At 37.9% G+C, this 21,798-nt stretch overlaps 2 protein-coding genes across 4 annotated transcripts in view; one reads left to right on the top strand and one right to left on the bottom strand.

The window, feature by feature from the left end:
* The window catches only part of VSNL1 (visinin like 1), an 81,716-nt gene extending 69,212 nt beyond the window's left edge, over positions 1-12,504 (top strand). The window contains exons 3-4 of the mRNA XM_088534412.1: positions 10,372-10,587; positions 11,528-12,504. Of these exons, the coding sequence (XP_088390538.1) occupies positions 10,372-10,587; positions 11,528-11,725 (414 nt within the window). The 3' untranslated portion in view covers positions 11,726-12,504. The remainder of the gene's footprint in view (positions 1-10,371; positions 10,588-11,527) is intronic.
* A 3,084-nt stretch (positions 12,505-15,588) lies between these two features.
* Positions 15,589-21,798, bottom strand: part of SMC6 (structural maintenance of chromosomes 6) — a 30,458-nt gene continuing 24,248 nt past the window's right edge. For 2 of the 3 annotated variants that reach the window (XM_010214695.2, XM_088534407.1), the window contains 4 exons: positions 20,086-20,191; positions 18,709-18,861; positions 17,475-17,572; positions 15,589-16,140 (listed from right to left, as the gene is read on the bottom strand). In XM_010214695.2, the coding sequence (XP_010212997.2) occupies positions 16,032-16,140; positions 17,475-17,572; positions 18,709-18,861; positions 20,086-20,191 (466 nt within the window). In that variant the 3' untranslated portion in view covers positions 15,589-16,031. Of the gene's footprint in view, positions 16,141-17,474; positions 17,573-18,708; positions 18,862-20,085; positions 20,192-21,798 lie in introns of those variants that run through there. The other variant, XM_088534408.1, reaches the window with a different exon arrangement.

Raw genomic sequence — 21,798 nt, 5'->3', positions numbered from 1 at the left:
TACTGAATACATTAATATTACATTTGTCATTCCTAGAATTTTAATGTACAGATAGAATGCTATGGGTATCGTCATCTGTTCTGGTGCACAGAGAGTAATTTAATCAGAAGGAGAACATGTAACTATGCTAAGTCTGTGTGATAAATGAAGCATCAAAGTATCAACATCAAATTGTGCCTTTTATTGTTTCTCCTTTTCAGCTGAATCCTAAATTATGTTATTGAAAATTTAGTCATTATAGTGCAGTCAAATAGTGGACACAATGAAATGTCCTGGTGATGGAAGTACAGACATGGATAGAAAGTTCGTAAGGATGCATATTGATGTACATTTTGGGGTACATTTTGTTCATCTTTTTAAAGATCGTTTTTACTTAGAAGTTAATTTATTCCCTACAGCTTTTAAGAATTTATTTTATCCTTCTGTTTGGCAGTTTAAGGTGGATCTTATTGCATTTTAGCGGTAAGTCATTTGTAGACTGAGCGTATGAATAATTACAAGATCTTAAAGGAACTGAATAAACTCATCTGGCTAATTTATCCATACCAAAAGAGGCTGCTTACTGTAGCTTTCTGCCCCAGTGCAGTATGTGTGTGATGGTCATTTTCTGATGGCAGAAAGGAGCTGAGCTTCAAAGATATGATGTGCTGAGGGATTTGAGTTACATAAGAAGAACATCACTTCATTACTTCTGGCATCCAGCAGGCAGATGCAAGAGAAAAGGGCAACCCTGCCTCTCACTTTCAATGCTTTTAATCAACAAACAGCATGCTCCATTTTGTACTAATACGTTTACAGATTTCTCTAAAGTGGGCTCTTGTGGTCCTGCCTAATGCCTGGCAGAGTGGATAAAGCTCTAGAAAACCTGTGGAATGTGAAAATAGAAAGTTACAGTACTGAGGAAACAGAATCTGTGGGGTAATATCCCTCCTCCATACATTTGATTCATTTCAATTAATCTCATAGAAGTCTGCACCCCCCAAGATCTTGCTGGAATTGAAAGGATGAAACTGCAGAGAAGCGTAATTTGCAGGAGGATACTATCTTCTTTAGCTGGCCAGTTGCCTAAAAACCAGAAGCCTTTTGGAAGTGTCTCGTACTGAGAATCACTAGTATCAATATCCACAGTTTGCCTTCACTGGCTGGTGATTACATTCAGTGCTAGCACTGCAGCAGCGTACCCAGGGGATAACACCTCTGTACAAAGACAGAGATTCATTTAACCCACAAGGAGTTTTCTTTTTTCTTTTTATAGATGCGAAAGTACATAATACACACTCGGAGTTTTCCCCTTCCTGCACCTTTTACACAGAGAATAAGAATATAAAGTTCCTTTATAACTTTACACACATTCTTTTGAAAGCCTTTGCCCTTGGGGAGTTGATCTGTAGACTAGTAGACTAGGGGGCAGTGTACCCCAAAATTGTCACTATTTGGAAGCCTGTTGTTCATTGCAGACCTACACATGTGTATGCTTAATTTCCAAACTGGATACAATAGTCTGTATCATTCCTTCCTCCTTTCCCATCCTTAGGAAATTCCATTGGATTCAGGCTGGAAAGAAAAATCTTCCAGGCTCCTTGCACTGACTTTTCCTCTTCATTCTTTTTTTGTCTGTATCACACCCAAGATCCTACAAGATGTTGTATGAAATTGGCTTGTAAACTTTCACAAAGTGTTTTTAAGAGATGGCCTGGATGTGTAAGAAACTCCACTGAAAAGTTAAAATTTTAAAACTATGTTAAAAGTCCTTTTTTTTCCCCAAAAGAACAGAACTGGAATGGTTGCAGAAGATGAATTTCCTAAGTAGGGCTGTACAAAATGTTCAGAAGGAAACCTAAAAACATAGTTGCTTTCAGTGGCCTTACAAAAGAAAGGCTTTGAGGTAGGACTTGCAGCAGTTAGAAATGTGGGTCTATTTCCATTTTGAAGAAGTGATTGGAAGCTTTGGAAGCTTCATTTTAGGACAGTCCCTCTGTGGGTTGTTGGATTGTTTTCAAACTCAGTACTGCAAGTAAAAGTCAATAGGATATGCCTCAGGCTAAAGCGAAAAAAAAAAAAGGATGTTGCCAACTCACTGGACACAAGGCCCTTATCAGTTATACTAAATACCGCTACCATCCTTTCTGCCTCTCAGGACCTCTTCAGGGTCCTTTCCTTTGTCTTCTGCCTTTCCCCTTTTATTGTTCATTGAACTTTATTCCCTATTTTATCAGCTCCCATGAGGTGTGAGTTTGTGTGCCAGGGCCACATGAGTTTAAGTAAGGACCCTGGTTCAGATTCCCAAAGCAAAGAGGGATCAGGATTTGCCCATGTGTGTTCCTGTGTGGGTTCTCTTGTGTAGCCAACTCCCAGTGACATTATTACTCCAGGCATTATTAAAAGTTTTGGGTACAAAACAAAAATAACCATTCCCAGTCCATCTTATAGGACTGGATTATGTGTGCACGTAACAGCTGGGCATGGACATCAGGTCTGTGGCTATAGTCCCATTATTAAGTCTGTGGTCCTTCTGGGGCCTAGGCCTGTGTTGGGGCCTATACTAGGTGCGTGTGTCTGGAGACCAGGCTGAAGTTTCCATTCTATAGCCTGTGATGGCAAATAACAGCAAGGAGCACTAGCTTAGCGGGCAGGTAGCCCTTTCCTTTTGCTCTCTTGGACTGCCTGATGCCTTGCTTAACAAGCCAGGTTCCTGCCTGGTGCTCGTAGTATCACACCGCTTTTGTCTTTCCTAATCCTTTGGTCTTTCGTGATTTCAGATTTTACTCTCCTTCCCCAAATTGGAGGTTTTACAGACTGTTCTCCTGCCAAAGGTGATATGAGCTGGAGAAGATATTTGAGGTCACCGGTTCCAACTCACTGTAGTGAGCTGTGCTTATTGATATTTCTGTCTAGAAGGTAGCACTCTTTGTTAGTAACTCATGAATTGGCAAGTTTTACATTTGCTATCAATCAAAGGACATCAGTCACTGATTTTGTACATTAGCACTCACTGAATGACACTTGGAAAGAGCTTTCTTGTTATTCAAGCCTTGGGATCTCAAGGTTCAGATGCTCAAGTCTCCAATCCTCTCAGCCACAGGCTTCATAGCTCTTTTCCTTTTTTAGTGCAGTTCTGCTTTTGCAGTACTAGATGATGATAACTCCATGCTCTGTAAGAATTTTAGGAGGATATGTTACCTACGGTTCTTGAGGCAGTCGGATATTTTAGACACAAGAATCTTTTTTTTTTTTTTTTTTTTTTTTTTGCAGTTTCATCTATGTATTCATAAGATGGTTACATCAGACTTCGGTGACTTGTGTTTCAAATCCCCTTTGGGCTAGAAATAACATTTACTGATGCTTCTATAGTTGTGTTCGTCTGGGAAGTTTGCACCAAGGACTTGGACAACGCAGCAGGCACAGCATATAACACTCTAAGCCTTCGAGGTCAAAACTCACTGGGAAGATTAAGCATTTTTCAGAATTAAAAAGAGGTCAGATGATCTTTAAGGGAAAAAAAAAAAAAGATCTGTCCCAGATCAGTGTGTATCCTTCATCTGGTATGTTCTCAGATTCCTAAAGAGATAATATGGTGTCAAAAAAAAGAATATATGTAATAGTTGTAATTAGGCTGGGGCATAGCTACAGCCCAGCAGGATCCTGACATTGTTATAGCTGTGCTATCATTGACCTTGGGGTAGAGAAAGACTGTGCCAAAATTAAAATAAATAAAGTGTTCTAGTGCTGCTGTGACTTAGGGAAGATCAAGGAGAAATAACATTTAATCAGGCCTAGTCCTGGCATAATGCACTTATAATACTAATTGTTTTGATGATGATTCTTTCTCAAGATTTTTTGTTAATACTGAGTAATAACTGATCTGCTAGTGTATTGTCCTATAGCGCTACCACAGCTCAATTAAGTTTCTTGCTGTCCAAATCTAATCAGAGAAAAGCTGAAATTGAAAATCGATTCATTTCCTGCTCGTTAATGACTAATTCTCCACAAATGTGAATATAGAGGTTAACTCTTTATGTTGAAAGTTTTTTTAGAGGTAGACCCTGGTAGGCAGATATTTGAGAAGAGGAAGTGTGATTTGTCTCTTCTCATCCCTCTTCTAACCCCTTAGTGCATGTTGGCTATAGCTTGTGATATAATATGGACTTCTCTTTGTCAAGTTTTTTTGGTGCCATGTGCCTGTTCTGTGATCTCTTAGCCTAACCTTATCTCTCACATTACGAGGAAGTGGTATTGATGATCCAAGGTCACCTGCTGAATTCTTGCACATATCCTCTTCAAATGCTTTGACCAAGTATTTCTGAAGTGACTCAAAACTTCTTCAAATGTCTTCAGAACAGGGTGATTTATGCCAATTGCAATAATAATGTGAGAACTAATTCCTGTCTTTGGAGGTCTGGGAAAGACATAGACACATCTCTGAGACTGTTTCCACCTGTACAAGTTGTGAATTTTCCCACTGAAGGGGAGAATTTAGATTTTTTGGCTCTTTAAAGTATTTCTTCTCTCTGTGAAAGGACTAACAGCTGTTTAAAAGCCTCCCATGTGCCTGTGCATGCATACACATTCACAGCATTAAAGCTACTGAATAGAAACATAAGTAGTAAACATCTATGAGTTTGGGCAATTCTCACCAGTTCTTGCTAGTTATATGACTCCCACTGCTACAGTATCTGAAATAGTGGCAATCTTTTATTGTGTTTATCCTAGCAGTGTGCCTCTCAGGTGGGAACATATTGCCAATTTACACAGGGAGAACTGGAGCCTGGATCTGAGAAGTCATTTAGGGATATGGAATTAGGGATATGCTCTGGGATATGGAAATATACTGTTTATAAGGACACCTGTGAAGTCAGTCACAAGAAACATTTTTTTTCAGCCTTTCCTAAATTCTCATCTTAAAAAGATTTTTTCTGACAATATTTTGTTCTCCTCATGTCCTTTTCTGAGACCCATGAGATCCATTTCTTTTTGTTTTTTTAATCTTTCCTGCACTGGAATCAATATTTTATTTCTGATGTCTCTTTCTATGATGCGCTTTGCTGTAGAAAATACCTTGCTGCTCTGTGCTGTGCAGCAATAGCGATGAATTGTGTCAGTGTTGAAAGGTTCAGGTCCAAATCCTGTCAGCCTGAAACTCAGATTCATGCGTACTGATCCCTTGTAATCCTAAAGGGTAATCTCCTCCATGATACTCAGCAAAACATAATCAGACTCTTCTTTTTGGCTGACTGCGAAGAAGAGCATGGCTGTAAGCCTTGGAAGGAGTTTGGTTGGTAGCACCCATGCAGACCCATGGTACCACATTGTGGTACTGCACACACAGACCCTGCCTTTGTCTGCTGGGTGAGCACTGGACATTTTGTGTATGTGAAGCACTGTAAAAAGGGTAGAATTCATCCAGAAAATTGCCTTATTTGTCTCAAATATCTAGCAGAGATTTATATATTTGGAGTGTGAAATGTGCTGATACATATATGATAAAGCTGGAGAAGGTAATAAACATTCAGATGTTGAATGGGAGATCAGGGAGAGTAAATCAGACCCTGTTTTGTGCTTAGTAAAGGTAGAAATAAGAAGAAGGTAAAATAAATTTGATTTCTGAACTGGCATTTTCCAGCAATGCAGCTAAAATTAACAGCGTTGTTTGAGGAAAGCCCTTGGAAATCCTCAGCAAACATGGATTGCTTTAGGGTGCTGGAAGACCTGAGCATTGGCTACGTAGGAGATGGCTCAGTACCCCTTGTCACTCCTGTCCCTTCTTGGGTTTTGCCTTGATTGTCTAAATGCCTTGGGGAGTCTGTAGTTGAGAAACACTACTGAGGAAAACCTTTGACAGAACTGAAAAAAATGGCAAGGAAATGCTTTCAAATCGAGCACTACCATAGATCCAGTTCAAAGCCAACTGAGGTAAGAAGAGTATTTGCAAAGGCACGGGTACTGATATGTATTGATTTAATATCACTGCATATACAATACAGGTGGGAGGGACTACCTGATTGAAAGCAGGTTTTTAAATATATTTACTGGGGAAGGCTAAAATCCAAAATCTTATGTCTTTTAAATGAGTTCATGAGGTACTAATTTGTTTTTTTTTTTTTAAAAAAAAGTTTACTTTCTTTCTAATCTCCTTAATATTAGTTCATGCAAGTGCTTCCCCATCCAGAAAGTCCTAATTCCCTGATCCATAATGTGCCATAGACAGAGCCTCCTCCTGAACTGCCAATTCAGTTCCTCTGAGACAGTGGAGGGAAGTGAGTCCAAAGTTTGCACATACTAGCTGAGACCTTTAAACAGGAGAAATACATTGTATTTTCCTTCTACTGCTATTTTGGAAAACCTGTTTTGTAGGCAAGCTTGCTCAACCAAATGTTTAGAGAAGATAGCTAGGAAAAGGCCTAGCTAGGAAAAGTTTGGTAATTATGATAAGGCCTAGAAACTTTCCTACTTGGAAAGACTTGGAAAGACTTTTCAATGAAAATAGCTTAACTTAATGATCCTTGCGCAGACTCTGCACTCAGTCAAGAGAGAAGTTTCTCTGAAGTGTGATTCAGAGCAGAAACCTAATTTGACTGCTTCAGATTGCTCTTTGGAGAAGTCTCTCCATCTCTCTCCATGGGCTGATAGGTAATGCCCCATACCAATGCCATGGCGCTCCTGTGGTATTCCCACCCCACACTTGCTGCTGCTGCCCTTGTCATTCTTCTTGCCCTTGGAGGGATACTCTGTGCCAAGTCCTTCTGCTCTAGGCAGGGGCATGGAGGAGGACACAGCCGTTCACTTAAATTACTCTGGAGAATAAGGTGAGATTCAACATGAATAAGAGTGGTAGATTGTGTCTTATCAATTCTTGATTCATGCATTCTCCAGAAGTCTTTAAAATTAGTCTTTATCTGTTCTAAAGGTGTATCTGTCCTGATGCCTGCCCCTGAGCTGTGTATTCTCAAGGTAGTTAAATCTCTTCCAAAGGGACAAAGGTGCTGTATTGTACAGTTTATGAAAGGGGACTTTGCTTTTTCTGCAGCATCTTCTTGTGCTTCTTTGGTTATGCTCTTGTTAAAATAGTTTTCAATTTTACACAAAAAGTTGCTGGCAGGCGGAGGCGACCCTGTAGCCACAGCAGGCATGACCTTCCCTAAGGATGGGACCAATCTGAGCTTGTAAATCTCTTCCGGGTATTCTGCCTTATTGCATGAAACAGAATAGTACAGATCTGTTGTTACATTTTCTCTAGAGGAAGGAATTAAAAAGTAATCTTTCCTGTTTCATGGTTTCTGTGTTCGCACTTGAAAATACTGGCAGGAACCCAGGGCTTTGTCCTCATGAAGAGCAACCACCAGCTCTGGAATCATTACAAACATCACCCTCAGGGACCAAAATACTGCTGGAGCTTTGTCTCATGATGGAAATATCCATAGCATTCATATACTGTAGTTTCAAATAGAGTTAAAGCTGTGTCTCTGCAGAATGGGAGAGTGTTTATCTGATTGAGCATTAAATGGTAACACTGACATACAAAGCTAATGATAAACCTGAACTCTGCAATTCTGTCCCTCCACAGAAGGCTGCAGAGCTACTGCAGCTCCTGACCAACTGCACTTCCAAAGGCTTCTCATTGCTGATCATCTGTATGATGGTTTGACCAGCACTGCAGTGGCTGGGTTCAAATTTGATTTTTTTTACAAAAAGGAATCTTGCCCTGAGCTTCTTCCAGAAGCTAAATTTTCTGATTCTCAAAGTACAAATTTTACCTACTTACAACGGTAATACGTCATTTCAGTTCTGAGGACAATCTGAAACTGCTGCTTCTGTCTTCTCCAACCCTGGGACAATATTCATGTATCACCTGAAACCCATTCAGGCAGCTTTACCTCCAGTTAGTATCACCAAAGGGCCACCTGGGTAGATATAGGCAGTGTTCAGATTTGCGTACAATAATGTAATTTTCCCCATCTTATAAGAGAGGTCCCCTTTTAGCAGAAAATTCTCTCAGACTTTGTGAAATGATGTCTAATTAATAGAAGATCTTTCAGGCTTGTGTATAAGGCCTGAAAACTCCACTCCACCAAGTCTCAAGGAGAGACCGTTTATTTTTGGACTGCTGTTCCTGGAGAATTTGGAGCGTTGCTTTGGGTGTTGCTTTGGTATTGGTTAATGCTTTAGTCTTCAAGTTTATGTGGGTTTTTTAATAACCTTCTCCGAAAGGTGATCTGAGTAGTGATATAAAGTTGTCCAAGGCCAACATCTCTTTGAAGGTAGCGGAGATCTCACAACTCTGCAGCTAAGCACTCCAGATGTTTGATCTGTTCTCTGAGATTTAAATTACATACATCTTGTTAAAGCTGTTTGCTTAATAGTCTTAATCCATTAACTTTGAAAAAGCCCAAGATAGGCAGAAAGAGCTGCAAGAAACATTCTGGATGGCAGGACTCTTTAAGACATCTTTTTTTTTTTTTCCTCCCCGTGTTTGGTAGCAAAATAAGGAGGATGTTCTTTCCCCTTAATCCTTCTGTAGTTGCCAGGTACTTGTAGAGATAACACCTCCTTCACACACCTGTAATTGTCTGCTAAGTGATTTCTTAATCTAGTCAGTGAGAAAAAGCACAGCCTAGGAAAGAGATGAGAGTAGACGGGCAGGAACAAAGAAATAGACACTTGTGGAACTGACTGCCCAGGCAAGTGTCTATAAAAAAGCCCAGACAGGTAGAGTTTGCCTTGGTTGCTTTGACAAGAGAGGAAAGGCAGGATCCAGTGCTGATGTGTACAGCAAGCATGTGCCATTGCATCACTGTGTCATTGGTACCATGGTGCAGAAGGGACCTGGTTACTTTAATATGTAAGCTGAGCGCCTGGGCTATGATTTCCAGAGGAGGATGAAGAACGTGCTGAATTGCCCAGTGATTGTTTTTGAAGCACCCACTCAAGCCATGCCAGAGCACCAGACAAGTTGGGTTAAATCACCATTGTATTCCATAATGATGAAAAATGGGTGTTTCTCTTCCAGTGATCACCATCTTCTGTTTTCACTTGGCTTGAACTAGTTTTGAAGCAGGAACCAGTCAGTGCCTTTATGGAAAACAGGCCTTTATGCCTTCCTAACCTTACTATGTTTTGATCATAAAATAATGTTTTACCAGAGCTGGCCTCTTCTGCCCTGTAATTGGTTTTATTTTTAGTCCATTTCTTATTTATGAATCATTTCAAAACCAGACAATGGAAGCTTTCAAATAGCTTTTTAAACAAATGTTGACAATGTTTTCTTTTTCTGTTATAGTTGTCCTGAGATAAAAATAAGAATCAGGAGTCACAGACAAGAAAAGAGCATCATCTAGGGAAGAGTACCTTTAATCCCTGAAGGGCGTTTTACTGTATAAGGACAAACTGCACAAACCTGTGTTCTTTAGTTGAATCTTAGTTTTCATCTTATGTACTTGTATTCTGTACATTGACAAAAGAGAACGTACATTCCCGATTTTTCATGGGATGAGGGTTTCATTTTCTTTTAATAAACAGTTATCTAACATAAGGCCCACATGGCCATTTGGCTGCAGCAATTAAGGGCAGAAAAAAATACTCTTAAATCGGTTGCTGTGTTTCATAGAATGTAAGGCAGCATATAAAAACAGTTTAACTGTTTCTCTTTTCAGGCACCCACTTCAAAGTAGCTCAAAATGCAGGGTAGGGGAGACCAGAAGATCCCAAGTTAGGCTCTAGCCCCCATGCATTTTCTTCAGGGCCCTGGACTATTCCAAGCAGTGTTTTCAGCACCCTGTATAGCACTGAGCATAATTTGGTCACCCCCGTTTGTTGGGTGTCAGAAATGACTTGCTTCAAAGAGAACAGACCATGAAAGGGAGTGCAAAAGAAGCCCAGGATGATGCCTGGGCTAGGGGGAGCTTTGCTCATCTCTTAAAATGTCATAATCTAATCATGGGATTGAGTTTATACCAACCAATTGAATTTTCGACTGAAACATAAAAGCTTTTTCAATACAACAAATTTCCTCTGAAAGTTGCTGTGAAAACATGAAATGCAATTCCAAGTTCTATACCATATTTATTGTTGTTATGTACCACTGTTGTCGAATCTCTCATTTATACCTACCTTCAGTTTAAGGTTCATCTCATTCAGTTAGTTTTGTTGAGAATATACTTTTAGCATTAAATATATCTATAAGAGTGCTTACTCTAAAATGAGTCACTTCAATGGAAATAATGTTTAATACAGTTACTGCATTTCAATTGTTGCTAAATATTAAATTGTGTATTTTCAGTTGACACAAAACTCAGCCTCACGTCAGTATTTGGCAGGCAGGTGCACAGCTTCCCTCCTAACACTGCCCATGGCTTGGTGTATTGTTTTGTCTTGCAGTTCTTTCCCTATGGAGATGCTTCCAAGTTTGCCCAGCACGCCTTCCGAACCTTCGACAAGAACGGAGATGGAACCATCGACTTCAGAGAGTTCATTTGTGCCCTCTCCATCACCTCAAGAGGCAGTTTTGAGCAAAAACTAAACTGGGCCTTCAACATGTACGACTTGGATGGCGATGGTAAAATTACAAGAGTGGAAATGCTGGAAATTATAGAGGTGAGGTCAATATGACACTCAAAACCAACACGTATTAGCTTTTTCCGGAGGAAAAAAATAAGTTGATTGCTTGTTCATGTATACTTAAAGCTTTTAAACATACAAGAGGCTGTGCGCTGTGTCGTTAAACAGTTGCAACACAGAGATTCAGTGACTCTTGCCTAAGCAATACAAGCAAACACCATTGCAACAGATCCATAATCTGAGAATTGCAAAGATCACGTGCCCCTATAAGCTTTTAAATATCAAAGAGTCAATGTTTTCTGATGAACAGATTAACCGTAAGAACAGTGCAGCAAAGGATTTACACAGCCTATCTGAACATCACTTACTGCCCATGAAATTACTGTTTTGTAGCTCAAGTTGCACGCAGCCTTATTGGAGATTAACTTCAAATGATTGCAGAAATTTACAGTGACAAACAACCCACTTGCTTTTTAAGTGAGCTCCTGCAGATGGGCACTAAGATTTAAGATTGCCATAGTACAGTTAAAGAATAAAGTTTGCATCAGTCATCTGTTGGATACTAGCCCCAGTGGTTAATACCAGATTTTGTCACATGTGCACACAGAAAGCTTCTGAAAAGAGATGCCTTTTAAAGCTGATTATCCAGAATTTATGTAAAATCTTTCAATGGGGTGACTCAATTCTAAATAAACACTTGATCCAAAACACAGATCACAATAGAAATTCATTCCCATATGCAAAGTACAACAATTTTAAAAAGCCTGTATTTGAAGGGAAAAAAAAAAAAAGGTGCAAAACCCTTATTCCTACTTATTTTAAGTGAACAGATAGGAGATTGCAAAAGAAAAAAATCCATAGGGAACCTGGCACTCACTTGACTGTTGAATTTTGATTCCAGCATTTGATCACATCAATACACTGATTAAATCTAAGAGTTATCTTTCATGATCTTCTATTTGGCTTCTCTCCCAAGGCCATCTACAAAATGGTGGGCACCGTAATAATGATGAAAATGAACGAGGATGGCCTGACACCCGAGCAGCGGGTAGACAAGATTTTCAGCAAGATGGATAAGAACAAAGATGACCAGATCACGCTGGATGAATTCAAAGAAGCTGCAAAGAGTGACCCCTCCATCGTATTACTCCTGCAGTGTGACATTCAGAAATGAGCTTGTGTACAAGGCGTCATAGACTGCACAGAAGTTTAAATGTTCCATTCGGTTTGCAGCTATCTCCACACACACACACGAATTTGCTTGGACTACCTATAAATGGACTTGCTTCTTGTGTTTGAAACACTTGTGTGCATGAGAATGTCATTTGCTAAAGAATTTTAAAAGTATATATTATAAAAAAATAAACTGCCACAACGTGATGTGTGCAATGTCATTTCATAACAACCCCATTCCTCTGAAGCCTGTGCAGCAGTCCTGTGCTGCCGTGAATTATATTATTTATTGTTCATGTTTTACTGATGCTAGCTCTGTGTCTTCTAGACTGAGTAATGTTAGTGACACTGAATTCCCATGGTAATGTTAGCTGTTTATTATGAACCATGTCACCATCCTGCTGTAAAGTAGTACTGGACAGACAGAGGGGAAGCAGCCCTCGGTTCTTTAGTCTGATCCACACACGTGCTTGTATTGTCAGTGGAGATAAATGTACTTCATTTGCATGCCTTTTAGGTTTGCCTTAATTCTTACCTCATTTGCATCCCTTCAATCTGGAAAGAGCTATGTCAGAGGAATGCAGTATAAACAAACCCTGCTAAAATGCTCCCTTTAATTAAAAGTATATATAAATATATATATAATGTTCAAAATATTGTTTTATTGGAAGTTTAAAGGTTTTATTGAAAGTGTATTGATCTTTGCCTGAATTTTCAAAAGCTTCCACAGAGGTTGCAATATATATCTGTCCCAAAATAAATTTATAATATTTGACCTTTTCCCCTAATTCTTATTTCATGTCTTCAGCAGGGTAATGGCGGGGAAGGGATGGCGGGAGGAGGAAGAGGAAGCAAGGAAAAAAAAAAACTCTTACAGTTATGTCATTTTACTATTGGGAAAAATGTATTTTTTATGAAAGCATAAAGAAATTTCTCTACATTCACTCATTAGAAAGCCCTAAATACACTCAGTGGAAAGTCATAAATACAAAAGCAAAAATTATACTACTTATATTTGGCAACAGAGCAGCTCTTTATCCTCAACGATGTTGATGCTAAGGTTTAACAGTATTCCTGCTATAGCTGTGCTCAGATAACTTTCTAAGATAGTTGTAGGTCAAATACAATTTATTTGCTTGGTCTAAGCCTGGTCATCTTAATGTTTTTCTCTCCTTAAGTGAGCCTTTGCTCTCACTGTATGATATTAAACTATCGCATTTTAGTATGAGCAGACAGGGTGTAAAAAAGACATTATTGAGAGACAAATTAACCCTAAACTAGGAGTATCGAGAAGGGAAAGTCGAGAGAACCACCTTCCTCCTCCTCCACTCTGTGCAGCACATCCATAGAGTTCTGCTGTATGCACTGGCAAACAGAAGCTCTGTGCAGCCTTGGGAAAACCTTGAGATCGAGCAGACTGCAAAAAGTGCAGATAAAAGAACCTCCTGTAGCAGGTTTCCTAAAAAAAGTCATTTGCAAGCAGGATTACAAAACAAAGTCCAAAAACAAATATCTTAAAATTGCATGTTGGTATTTTTTCTTTGTCTTACGAAGAAATTAGGGAGTTCCACCAGCTAGACGTGTCACTCTCCATATTCTCAAATCTAAAAGTGAAGCTGTTTTACACATTTTGCCAGTCGCTACCAAAAGAGGGAGAGAAAATATTTTTTAAAGAAATACAAGTTTATAATATTTGTTTTTTCCCCTTAATTCTTATTTCTTATCTTCAGCATGCTAGCTGTGGGGAAAGGAAGGAAAGGAAAGAAAAAAAAGATTTCAATCTCTCTTTTTACCAAAATTTTACTTATGCTGAACAGGCAACTTTCTTAAGGATAGCACTTAATGTTTATGGATAGGCTCTATTTACTTTAATGGAGCATTAAGCATCCATTGCCATCCAACATGTCCAACAGCTCAAATGGTCACAGGTGTAATGTCATGATCACAACCGTCCAGGTAGCTGGTATAAAGAAGCTCCTTACCTAAAGCACCGAGAACAAGCCAGCTTTGAGACCTTAGTAGAATCACTGCAAAAATGAGTGTATCCAAGCAACTGTTTCAATAATTGTTTATTCAGAAGTTATCTTCTACCATGAAAGCAGTTGCTTATAATAATCACAGTCAGGCACACATTTTCATTAAGTACACTGATAAATTAGAATAAATACATCATAGGGTTTGAACTAAAGATCAGAAAAAGCACCATTAACTGCTCCACCATTTCATGAAAGACTTTTTACAGCAGTATGTAGAAAGCTGAGAAAGTTGAACTGTTATTCCCATAGGAAAGCAGTATTTTTCGTTGAACTATCTTCTCCACACAACTATCTATAAAAGTACCAGTGAAGATAAATACTTCTCTCCCCTGCACTCTTGCTTTATTCTCTCAGATAATGAACAAAATTAGGAGGAACAAATACTATGTGATTCATTATGTAAGATGTTCTGAAATATATTCTAGTTTCACCAGATTATTTAGCCAAAATTAAAATGTGGTTGAAGATCATGTAATAGGACCCTGAAGAATAAGCTAAATCAAATTTTGCAATTCAGTTTTACCAAGTTTTACCAAGTTTGCAGATTGGGTGTTCTTCCTCTGCTCCCAGTGTTTCACATAATCCTAAAAAGGTTGCAAGTTTCTCCAGTGTGTACTTCACAAAGTGATGGGACTACACGATCATCTAGTTTGGTTGGGATTTCTGGAGCCCTGTAGTTCAATTTCCTGCTCAAAGTAGGAACAATTCTAAATTCAGACCCTGAAACCTCCAAGGACACAGATTCTACAACCCCTGGGCAACCTGTTCTAATACCTGCGGCCTTCATTGTGGACTCTTCTGCCTCTCTTGCCTTTACCCATTCTGAACCTCCCCAGTTCACTTTATGGCTGTTGCCTCCTGTTCTCTGGCAATGCACATGAGTTAGAAGCCTTCTTCCAATTCTTCATCAACTTCTGTATCTTAGAAACATCTATAAGCTTAATAGATGCTTGAGGAAAAGCTAAACAAAAATAACACATCGCCACACAGTGGCTTAAAAAAAAATTCTTTTTTTTAAAATAAGCTATCAAGTCAGTTTAGAATGAACTGGAAAGAAATTTTATTGAGGAATTGCTATCTGATAAATAGCTGTGGAAAGTGTAGAACTGCTCTCTGAAAAAGTCTTATTTGTTCTTGTGACCCTGTAATGTCAAGAAATGTATGCCTAATGGCTGAACTTTCAATTGATTGTTTTTGAAGAGCTCTCAACAATTTCAAGTTCCTGGAGGGAGAAGAACAGGAGAGAAGAAAGTTAATACGGAACAATTTGCAAGTCCTACTTTTTCTTTCTCCTTCCAATCCTGATAAATGTTTGCACTTTTTAATAAAGCGAGGTCACTTATTTTAACTGCGTTTACTGTAGAGGTTAGTCTCAGATCAGAAAGTCTTCAATGCTGTAAATCAGGTAGTGTGTAATTTCTCAAAAATCTATTGTAATTCATTCTAGTATATTGAATCTACTCCAATAAGGACTTTGTCACTTTAGTTTGTTATAATGTGATGAATATCTACAGATCTAACCTATATCTGCAAATCCAGATTGTATAAGAACTAGGTTTAATTGAAGTTAGCAATCTTATTAAAAAAAAGAAAAAAAACCCACAATTTTCTGGGTTTTGTAAGCTTATGTCCAAAAACACACAGTCTTCTGTATAAACCCTTTAGAAATAAAGATATTTTTTCCCTACCCGGAGAATATATTGCAAATGAATCTTCTTTTTTCTAATTACAAAAATATACACTGTAAGTAATAAATTATGTTCAACAGCTGTGGTTCCACTAGAAAAATGAAAATACATTTACTGCATGTATTAATGAGCATATGCTGAACAAATAAAGCAAGAGTTAGGAAGGCAAAATTATCTTAAGACCAATCTTTAAGTGTGTAGAGACACTAAAGCATTACTACAAGTGTCAGTTCTCAGAGTTTATTAAAATATTACTTCATAGTTATACAAAATATATTTCATTTTCAAGAAAAAAAACAGAACATTTAAGAGATCTAATAATTGGTAGTTAAAAATATCAATCAGCTGAACATTTAGGATTTCTCATCATCAAAAAGGTGTATTAAATTTACACACCGCTTAAGTCCTTGGTCTGTACAAACACATACAGTAGTTGTAAAAAATACAAGAACCTTTTCTTTTCCTGAAGGTATCTAACAAAAGGTCCTCCTACCCAGCAACAGGAATTAATCACCTTGTATACATCATTACACATTTATACTGTAACAATCCTCAACACTATTACATTCATACACAGATATACTTATTGATCTTCCTCCTCTTGATTCCTATTTTGGAATTTCAGTGTTGTCTGGCCTCTTTCAGGGTCTTGCAGTCGGAGGATTCGAATAAGCGTACTTGTAGGTAGAGAACTGGAAATAAAGTATGAATCATTTAAATAGTGTTTCCTTTACACAAATTTCAGTATTTCTTTCCATTACATATTTGTCTTTACATAATTGCATCTTTTTTCTTTGACAGCTTTAAACAGTAGCATGGAGTGAAGCTCTGGCTTCACTGATCCATACCATAGTATGACTTAAGTCCAAACTTGAAGTAAAGACAGTAATTGATTTCTATCATGTAACTCAAGTCAAGCAGTCAGACTTCCAAAGTTATGGAAAGGGCACTTGGAAGTGAAACTCCAAGTGAAATAGCAAATATGGTTCATATCTGCCTTATAGACCCTGAGCTAGGGCATACTTTGTACAGTGCATAACCATCATACACATGAACATAGTTACTAAACATACAGGGTCTTAGGTTAGAGCTTTGCTGTGGATTTCCCCAACAGCACTTTCACTGAGACTGCCTTCCTGCTTTTGCTTCCATGGCCTCATTTGCATATTATTACTGAGCAGGTAAACGGTAACAGGTTGTAACAAAACCAAATTATACTTTAACATTTAAGCAGTTACTATTCAGGAAATGCCTGCATCTCTATTCAATAGAATTTCAGAAACGTATCCAAAAGTATTTCCACTTACATAACACACTCTTCTACTTCTTTAGAGTTTAGCAAGACAAGACAGTTACATAAGATGAGCTACATTTTAAAGACTGCTTCAACACTCCCTGAGTAGTCAGCTGACAGAAGAAAGCTCGTGAGTGGTGTGTGTGTGTGTGTGTGTGTGTGCGTCTGCAAGACTGGCTAGAGAGAACAGTCGGACACATACAGTTTGACAGGGGCTGTTCCCATAGCTGAGCATGATTTTACCAAGGAATCGTATGGAAGTTTAAGAGCTGCCAACTACTTGATCAAACAAGGAGTCAAGGCGTAAGCTACCAGCTTCTAGACGAGTTAAAAAGAAAGTCTACTCAAATAACAAACCACTGAGAAGTTCAATAATGTCAAAGGAAAAAAATAATGAAAAAGATTGACAATTTGGGGAAGGGAATGGGGAAGATGGCTCTAGAAGTTACCATACTAAAAGCTTCTGGAGCCAACTTTAAACAGTTAAAAACCTCAGAAAGCAGATTCACTAAAGATGACAATCTGACTTACATCCCACTAAATTACCATACTGAGACAAAACTGCTATTTAATTCTAGAATCAGATCAACTTCTTGGTTGTTGATTTTATACCGCTACAAATAGCAAAAATTCTTTCTCCTCACATTTACTTTTTTTTTTTCCCCCCAATTATATTCCTTGCAGCACATCTTCCCTGTACTTCTTGTACGAGGAAACATAATACATCATTACCTCATACTTTGTGGTGTGAGCAAAATGAACTGTCGATGACGCTGAGAGTCAGCCACCTTGAGCATCATGTCCATTGCAATTCTTCTGTTAACCATGTCCTAAAGAGAGAGGATTTATCAGTTAGACAAAACTGACTGTGCACTTTACTGACTTAACAATGGTATGGTCAAACAATTACCTGAGAAAAAGGCTAATTATAAATATCTTAAAACTGCCAAAATTAATTCACATACAGTAAAATTTTGCCAAAGAGAAATCTTGTAAAAACTATGCCAGGGGAATACTAGGGTTAAATTCAAAAGGCTACAAGCTACAGTCTAGGAATTATTGAGACTGGAAGTTTAGGGATAAATTCCTATCAGTAGATATGCAGCTTCCATCTGAAGAGTCACACACTCCTACACCAGTCTTTTTGTCCTACCAACTCTAGCAAACCTATGTAGTTTCTTTGCTTAATTAGCATACTGGGATGAGCTGTATTTTAGTAAAGTTTTGCATGTAAGATCCTGCCTCAATTTTACATGAAAGCATTGAAGGGTTGTATAAAACCTAAAATATTTTGTAGCTTAAAAAATAGAGACAAACATATAAGACAGTATTAACACTTATAAATGGGATACTGTTATTAGCAGAAGTTAAAGAAAGCTCTGCTTCCATACACTGTTATGCACCCCTACGCATGAAACTCCGCATCCCTGTTGCAAATACACTGCTGGAGTCCTCTTGTGGTGGGTCTCCAGGGCTACAGCCTAAGTTGCTACAGAATTACGGTCGCATTGGTGAACCTACAGCACAGGAAGGGAAAGACAAACTACATTGATAACTTTAGCACTAGGACACTTCACTGAACATGATAATGTTTTACCTTTTATGAATAACAGTTCCTTCATTTCATAACCTATATTTACAAGCTGCTGATAAATGCTCAGTAGATTTGGAACATCACAAAATAATGAACTACTAGCCTGCAAGAGTCTGGAAGCTACAATCTCTGCAGGACCTACAACTCTGAGTATCCACCTTAACCCCACTTTTTATTTTTTGCAACTGAAAAAAAAAAAGACTTAAGATTTGGAAGTTTGTTCTGTAGATTCTATGATTGTGTCATTGATTTATGTCAGAAAAAATAATGTTTTATAATAAAAATTTTATTTTTAAATAATATATTTTAAATTCAAATAATCACTAATTCATATAAATCAGAATGAGAAATGTAATGCAAGTTAAAGTGTACCATATAGACATCAAATTCATCTAAGCATCTGAAAGGAGATTCAGTAATGGACCACAGAGAGAGAACGAAACAAACTGTTGAGAAGGAGCGTTCACCTCCCGACAAAGATCTCACATCATTCAGGGAAGCTTTGTCTCCCTCTCCAGGCTGGACCTGGAAATAAAATAGAGTGATTTTTGAAACCACTTTTTAAGATCTATTACCAGAATCCTATTTTTAACTGAAAACACATTATATATGTATAGACACAGATCACTTGAGAGCAAGCTTATGTATTTCAGTGGTATGTAACTGAAATGACACCAAAATGGAACGACTCCCAACCTTTTAAAAACGTATTTCCAGAATCAGTATAATTTTTCCCCTCACTACAAAGCAAATAGAACATATTAAACAAATGATTCAGCTAGTATCTTCTTAGTCAATTCTCTATTTTTAATAACTATTAGACAGTGTTTAACAACTGTCAGACAGAATTGTTATATTATTATAAAATGCCAATTGTTATCAACTATATCAGAATAGTAGGTAATTGACTCGCCCTGCTATTTTAAAAGAAACAGTTTCTCTGGAAGGATAAATTAACTGTTGCAAATAGTCCTCTGTTCTATGGATTACGACGACACCTTGTGGCACTTCAACATGAAATTTAAGTTTGACCCTTCAATTACCTTACATTTAAACTAAGAAGATTATTTTGCAAACTTTCTTTCCCCTCCCCATTCAATTTACTTTCTTTGACTAAATTTAGATTTCTTGTGTGATATCAGCTATTCCACATAAAACACTTAACTATATTAGACAGACAGCACCAGGTAATGACCAGACTTGTGAACTGAGCTGGAGTTGTGCGTTTTTTTCTGTTTGTTTCGGCATGTATACTTTACCTATTTATTTAGCACTCTGTCAAACAATATTTATGTTATCATTCCATCTTTAGCATGCATTAATTTCTAAAATACAAATGCAAATGCCCCAAGAATGAAGAGAAATGTTAGCATGAAGATGCTATCTTTGGAATTCTAGAAATTCCAGAGTATGATTCAAGGAGATGCAAAATACTAAGATGAAACCTACAGATACCAAATGTGAAACTTATCAATGCAGTAAAGGCCAAGAATCTTGTAGGATTCAGATTTATGCTTGGAATTCTTGAATTCTACATCACTGGTGTTAACATAAATTGAATTCATTATTTTATCTGAAGAAATATCTAAAGTTTTACCTAATAAATTTTAGTTTATCTCAAAATTACAACTTAAGAGCCCTAAACTTTTAGTAGTCATGCTCAATGTGAATTGACAGGAGACTATTACAAACTAATACATATATATATAAAAATATATAAAATGATAATTGAGTATAAAATTAACTTACTGTGATTGAAAGCGTCTCATTCTTGTGATCAAAAACTATTTTTCCACAATAAGCTCGAATACGTAATAAATGGTCAAAGTAGAGCTTGCATCGTAAAGAAAGGAGCCTTAAATCAGTTAAATTATGCAAATAAATATTAGGTCAGTGAGTTTCAAAACATGCAAATAAGTGACAGCAGATTTTTATCAGCATTTCCACATTGTAATCTTAAAAACTAATCACTATGCCAACAGTAATACTTCCCCAAATCAATTATGCTATGGAAGAATTAACATTAGAAACCCAACGTACTAAGAGAATCACAGAAGATAACAAAATAAGAAACTCAGAAGTGCGTGTTTGGTATTTCTCCGTGAAGACTAATTTCTCAAAGCCTCTCCTTAAGTTAACAGGATTCTTTTTACACTCCATTCCATAGCTTGGACAAAAAATGACAAGATTTGACTTCCGCCTTCCTATCTGTGTTCTTACTGCACAGAATAGTGAGAAATTTATGAACTCTGTTAGACTACAGCAATTAAAGTTTTGAATATTCCTTTCTCACACCTTTCATCTCTCCATCCCCCATTCTAGTATATGATTGCCCAATAGACAACACATCGCAGTTCCCTCAAGAAAGAATTATAGTTAAGACATATTAGAGTGGGATTCAAACTCAAATTTATGCCCCAGTTTTCAGTTTCAGATGGAAAGTTACAAACTAGATGTCCATAGACAAAACAATTGCGTAAGCAACCACTGCAGTCAATGGAGATCTACAAGCAGACAGCAAATCAGCCCACCCATTACAACCAGTATCAACCTCAGACTAATGAGAGCTTAACAACCTAGTGGGCCCACAGACATGTACATATAGACACCCAAAGGCAACCGCCTGATTCTGCAGGGAAATTTTACCCACCACTATTTCTGCATCTGCACTGTACAGAATGAATTTCTAAGAGAACAGTAGTCAGGAGAACCCACCTACACCCCTTTAAGCCCCAGACCGAGAAGCGTAAAAAGCAGAGCCCACACCGGGGTCCTCAACTTCTCCCGAGGAGAATGGTAAAGGGGCAGGACTGCATACATCAGTCACAACTTGGTGCAGCGTTCAAAAGGCAACACAACTGACACTGCAGATGCTGCATGGTAATTATTCTGAGTTATTCCTCCCACCTAGCACTGGCTTTATAGCAAACAGAGTGTTCAAATCTGAGAGCATCACCCATACTCCCTCGGTAGCCAGTGAAGAGAAGGAAATTAATCGCATTTTAAAACAGCAAATTAACCTAATCTCTCAAGGTGACTACACAATGCAGCTAGCTATAAAAGATACTTAACTTGAAGCAGAACCCTAACTTTTGGAGACATTTAAGAGGAAAAATAAGGCTAGCACCAACCAGTAACAAGGATTTGAGTATTTCAAGTGAGATCCAGCACAGACACTCTTCATACAAGCAGGTGAGATCCCAGAATCTTGTAAGGAACAGTTTCATGACTTGTAAAACATAACAGCTGGATTACATCCAAAGACCCTTGCGGAAAGGTTTATTGTTACAAGAACTATAGCTTCATTTCTCCGATGCTCAGAACAAATCCACCTTTAGACCTCTGAGAAGAACGTGGCATGAGGCCAGGGAATGATCTCACCTTTACAAAACACTACAGGGCCTACCTCTTAAAAGCAAACCACCAAAAGCAATCTTTGTTGACAGATGTAAGACACAAGAA

The sequence above is a fragment of the Tinamus guttatus genome, unplaced genomic scaffold, assembly GCF_059628265.1.
Source record: "Tinamus guttatus ecotype Peru unplaced genomic scaffold, ASM5962826v1 Tinamus_guttatus_pri_ptg000555l, whole genome shotgun sequence".
Taxonomy (NCBI): domain Eukaryota; kingdom Metazoa; phylum Chordata; class Aves; order Tinamiformes; family Tinamidae; genus Tinamus; species Tinamus guttatus.
Note: the sequence above shows the minus strand (reverse complement) of the source record. Positions and strands in the feature narration are given on the sequence as shown.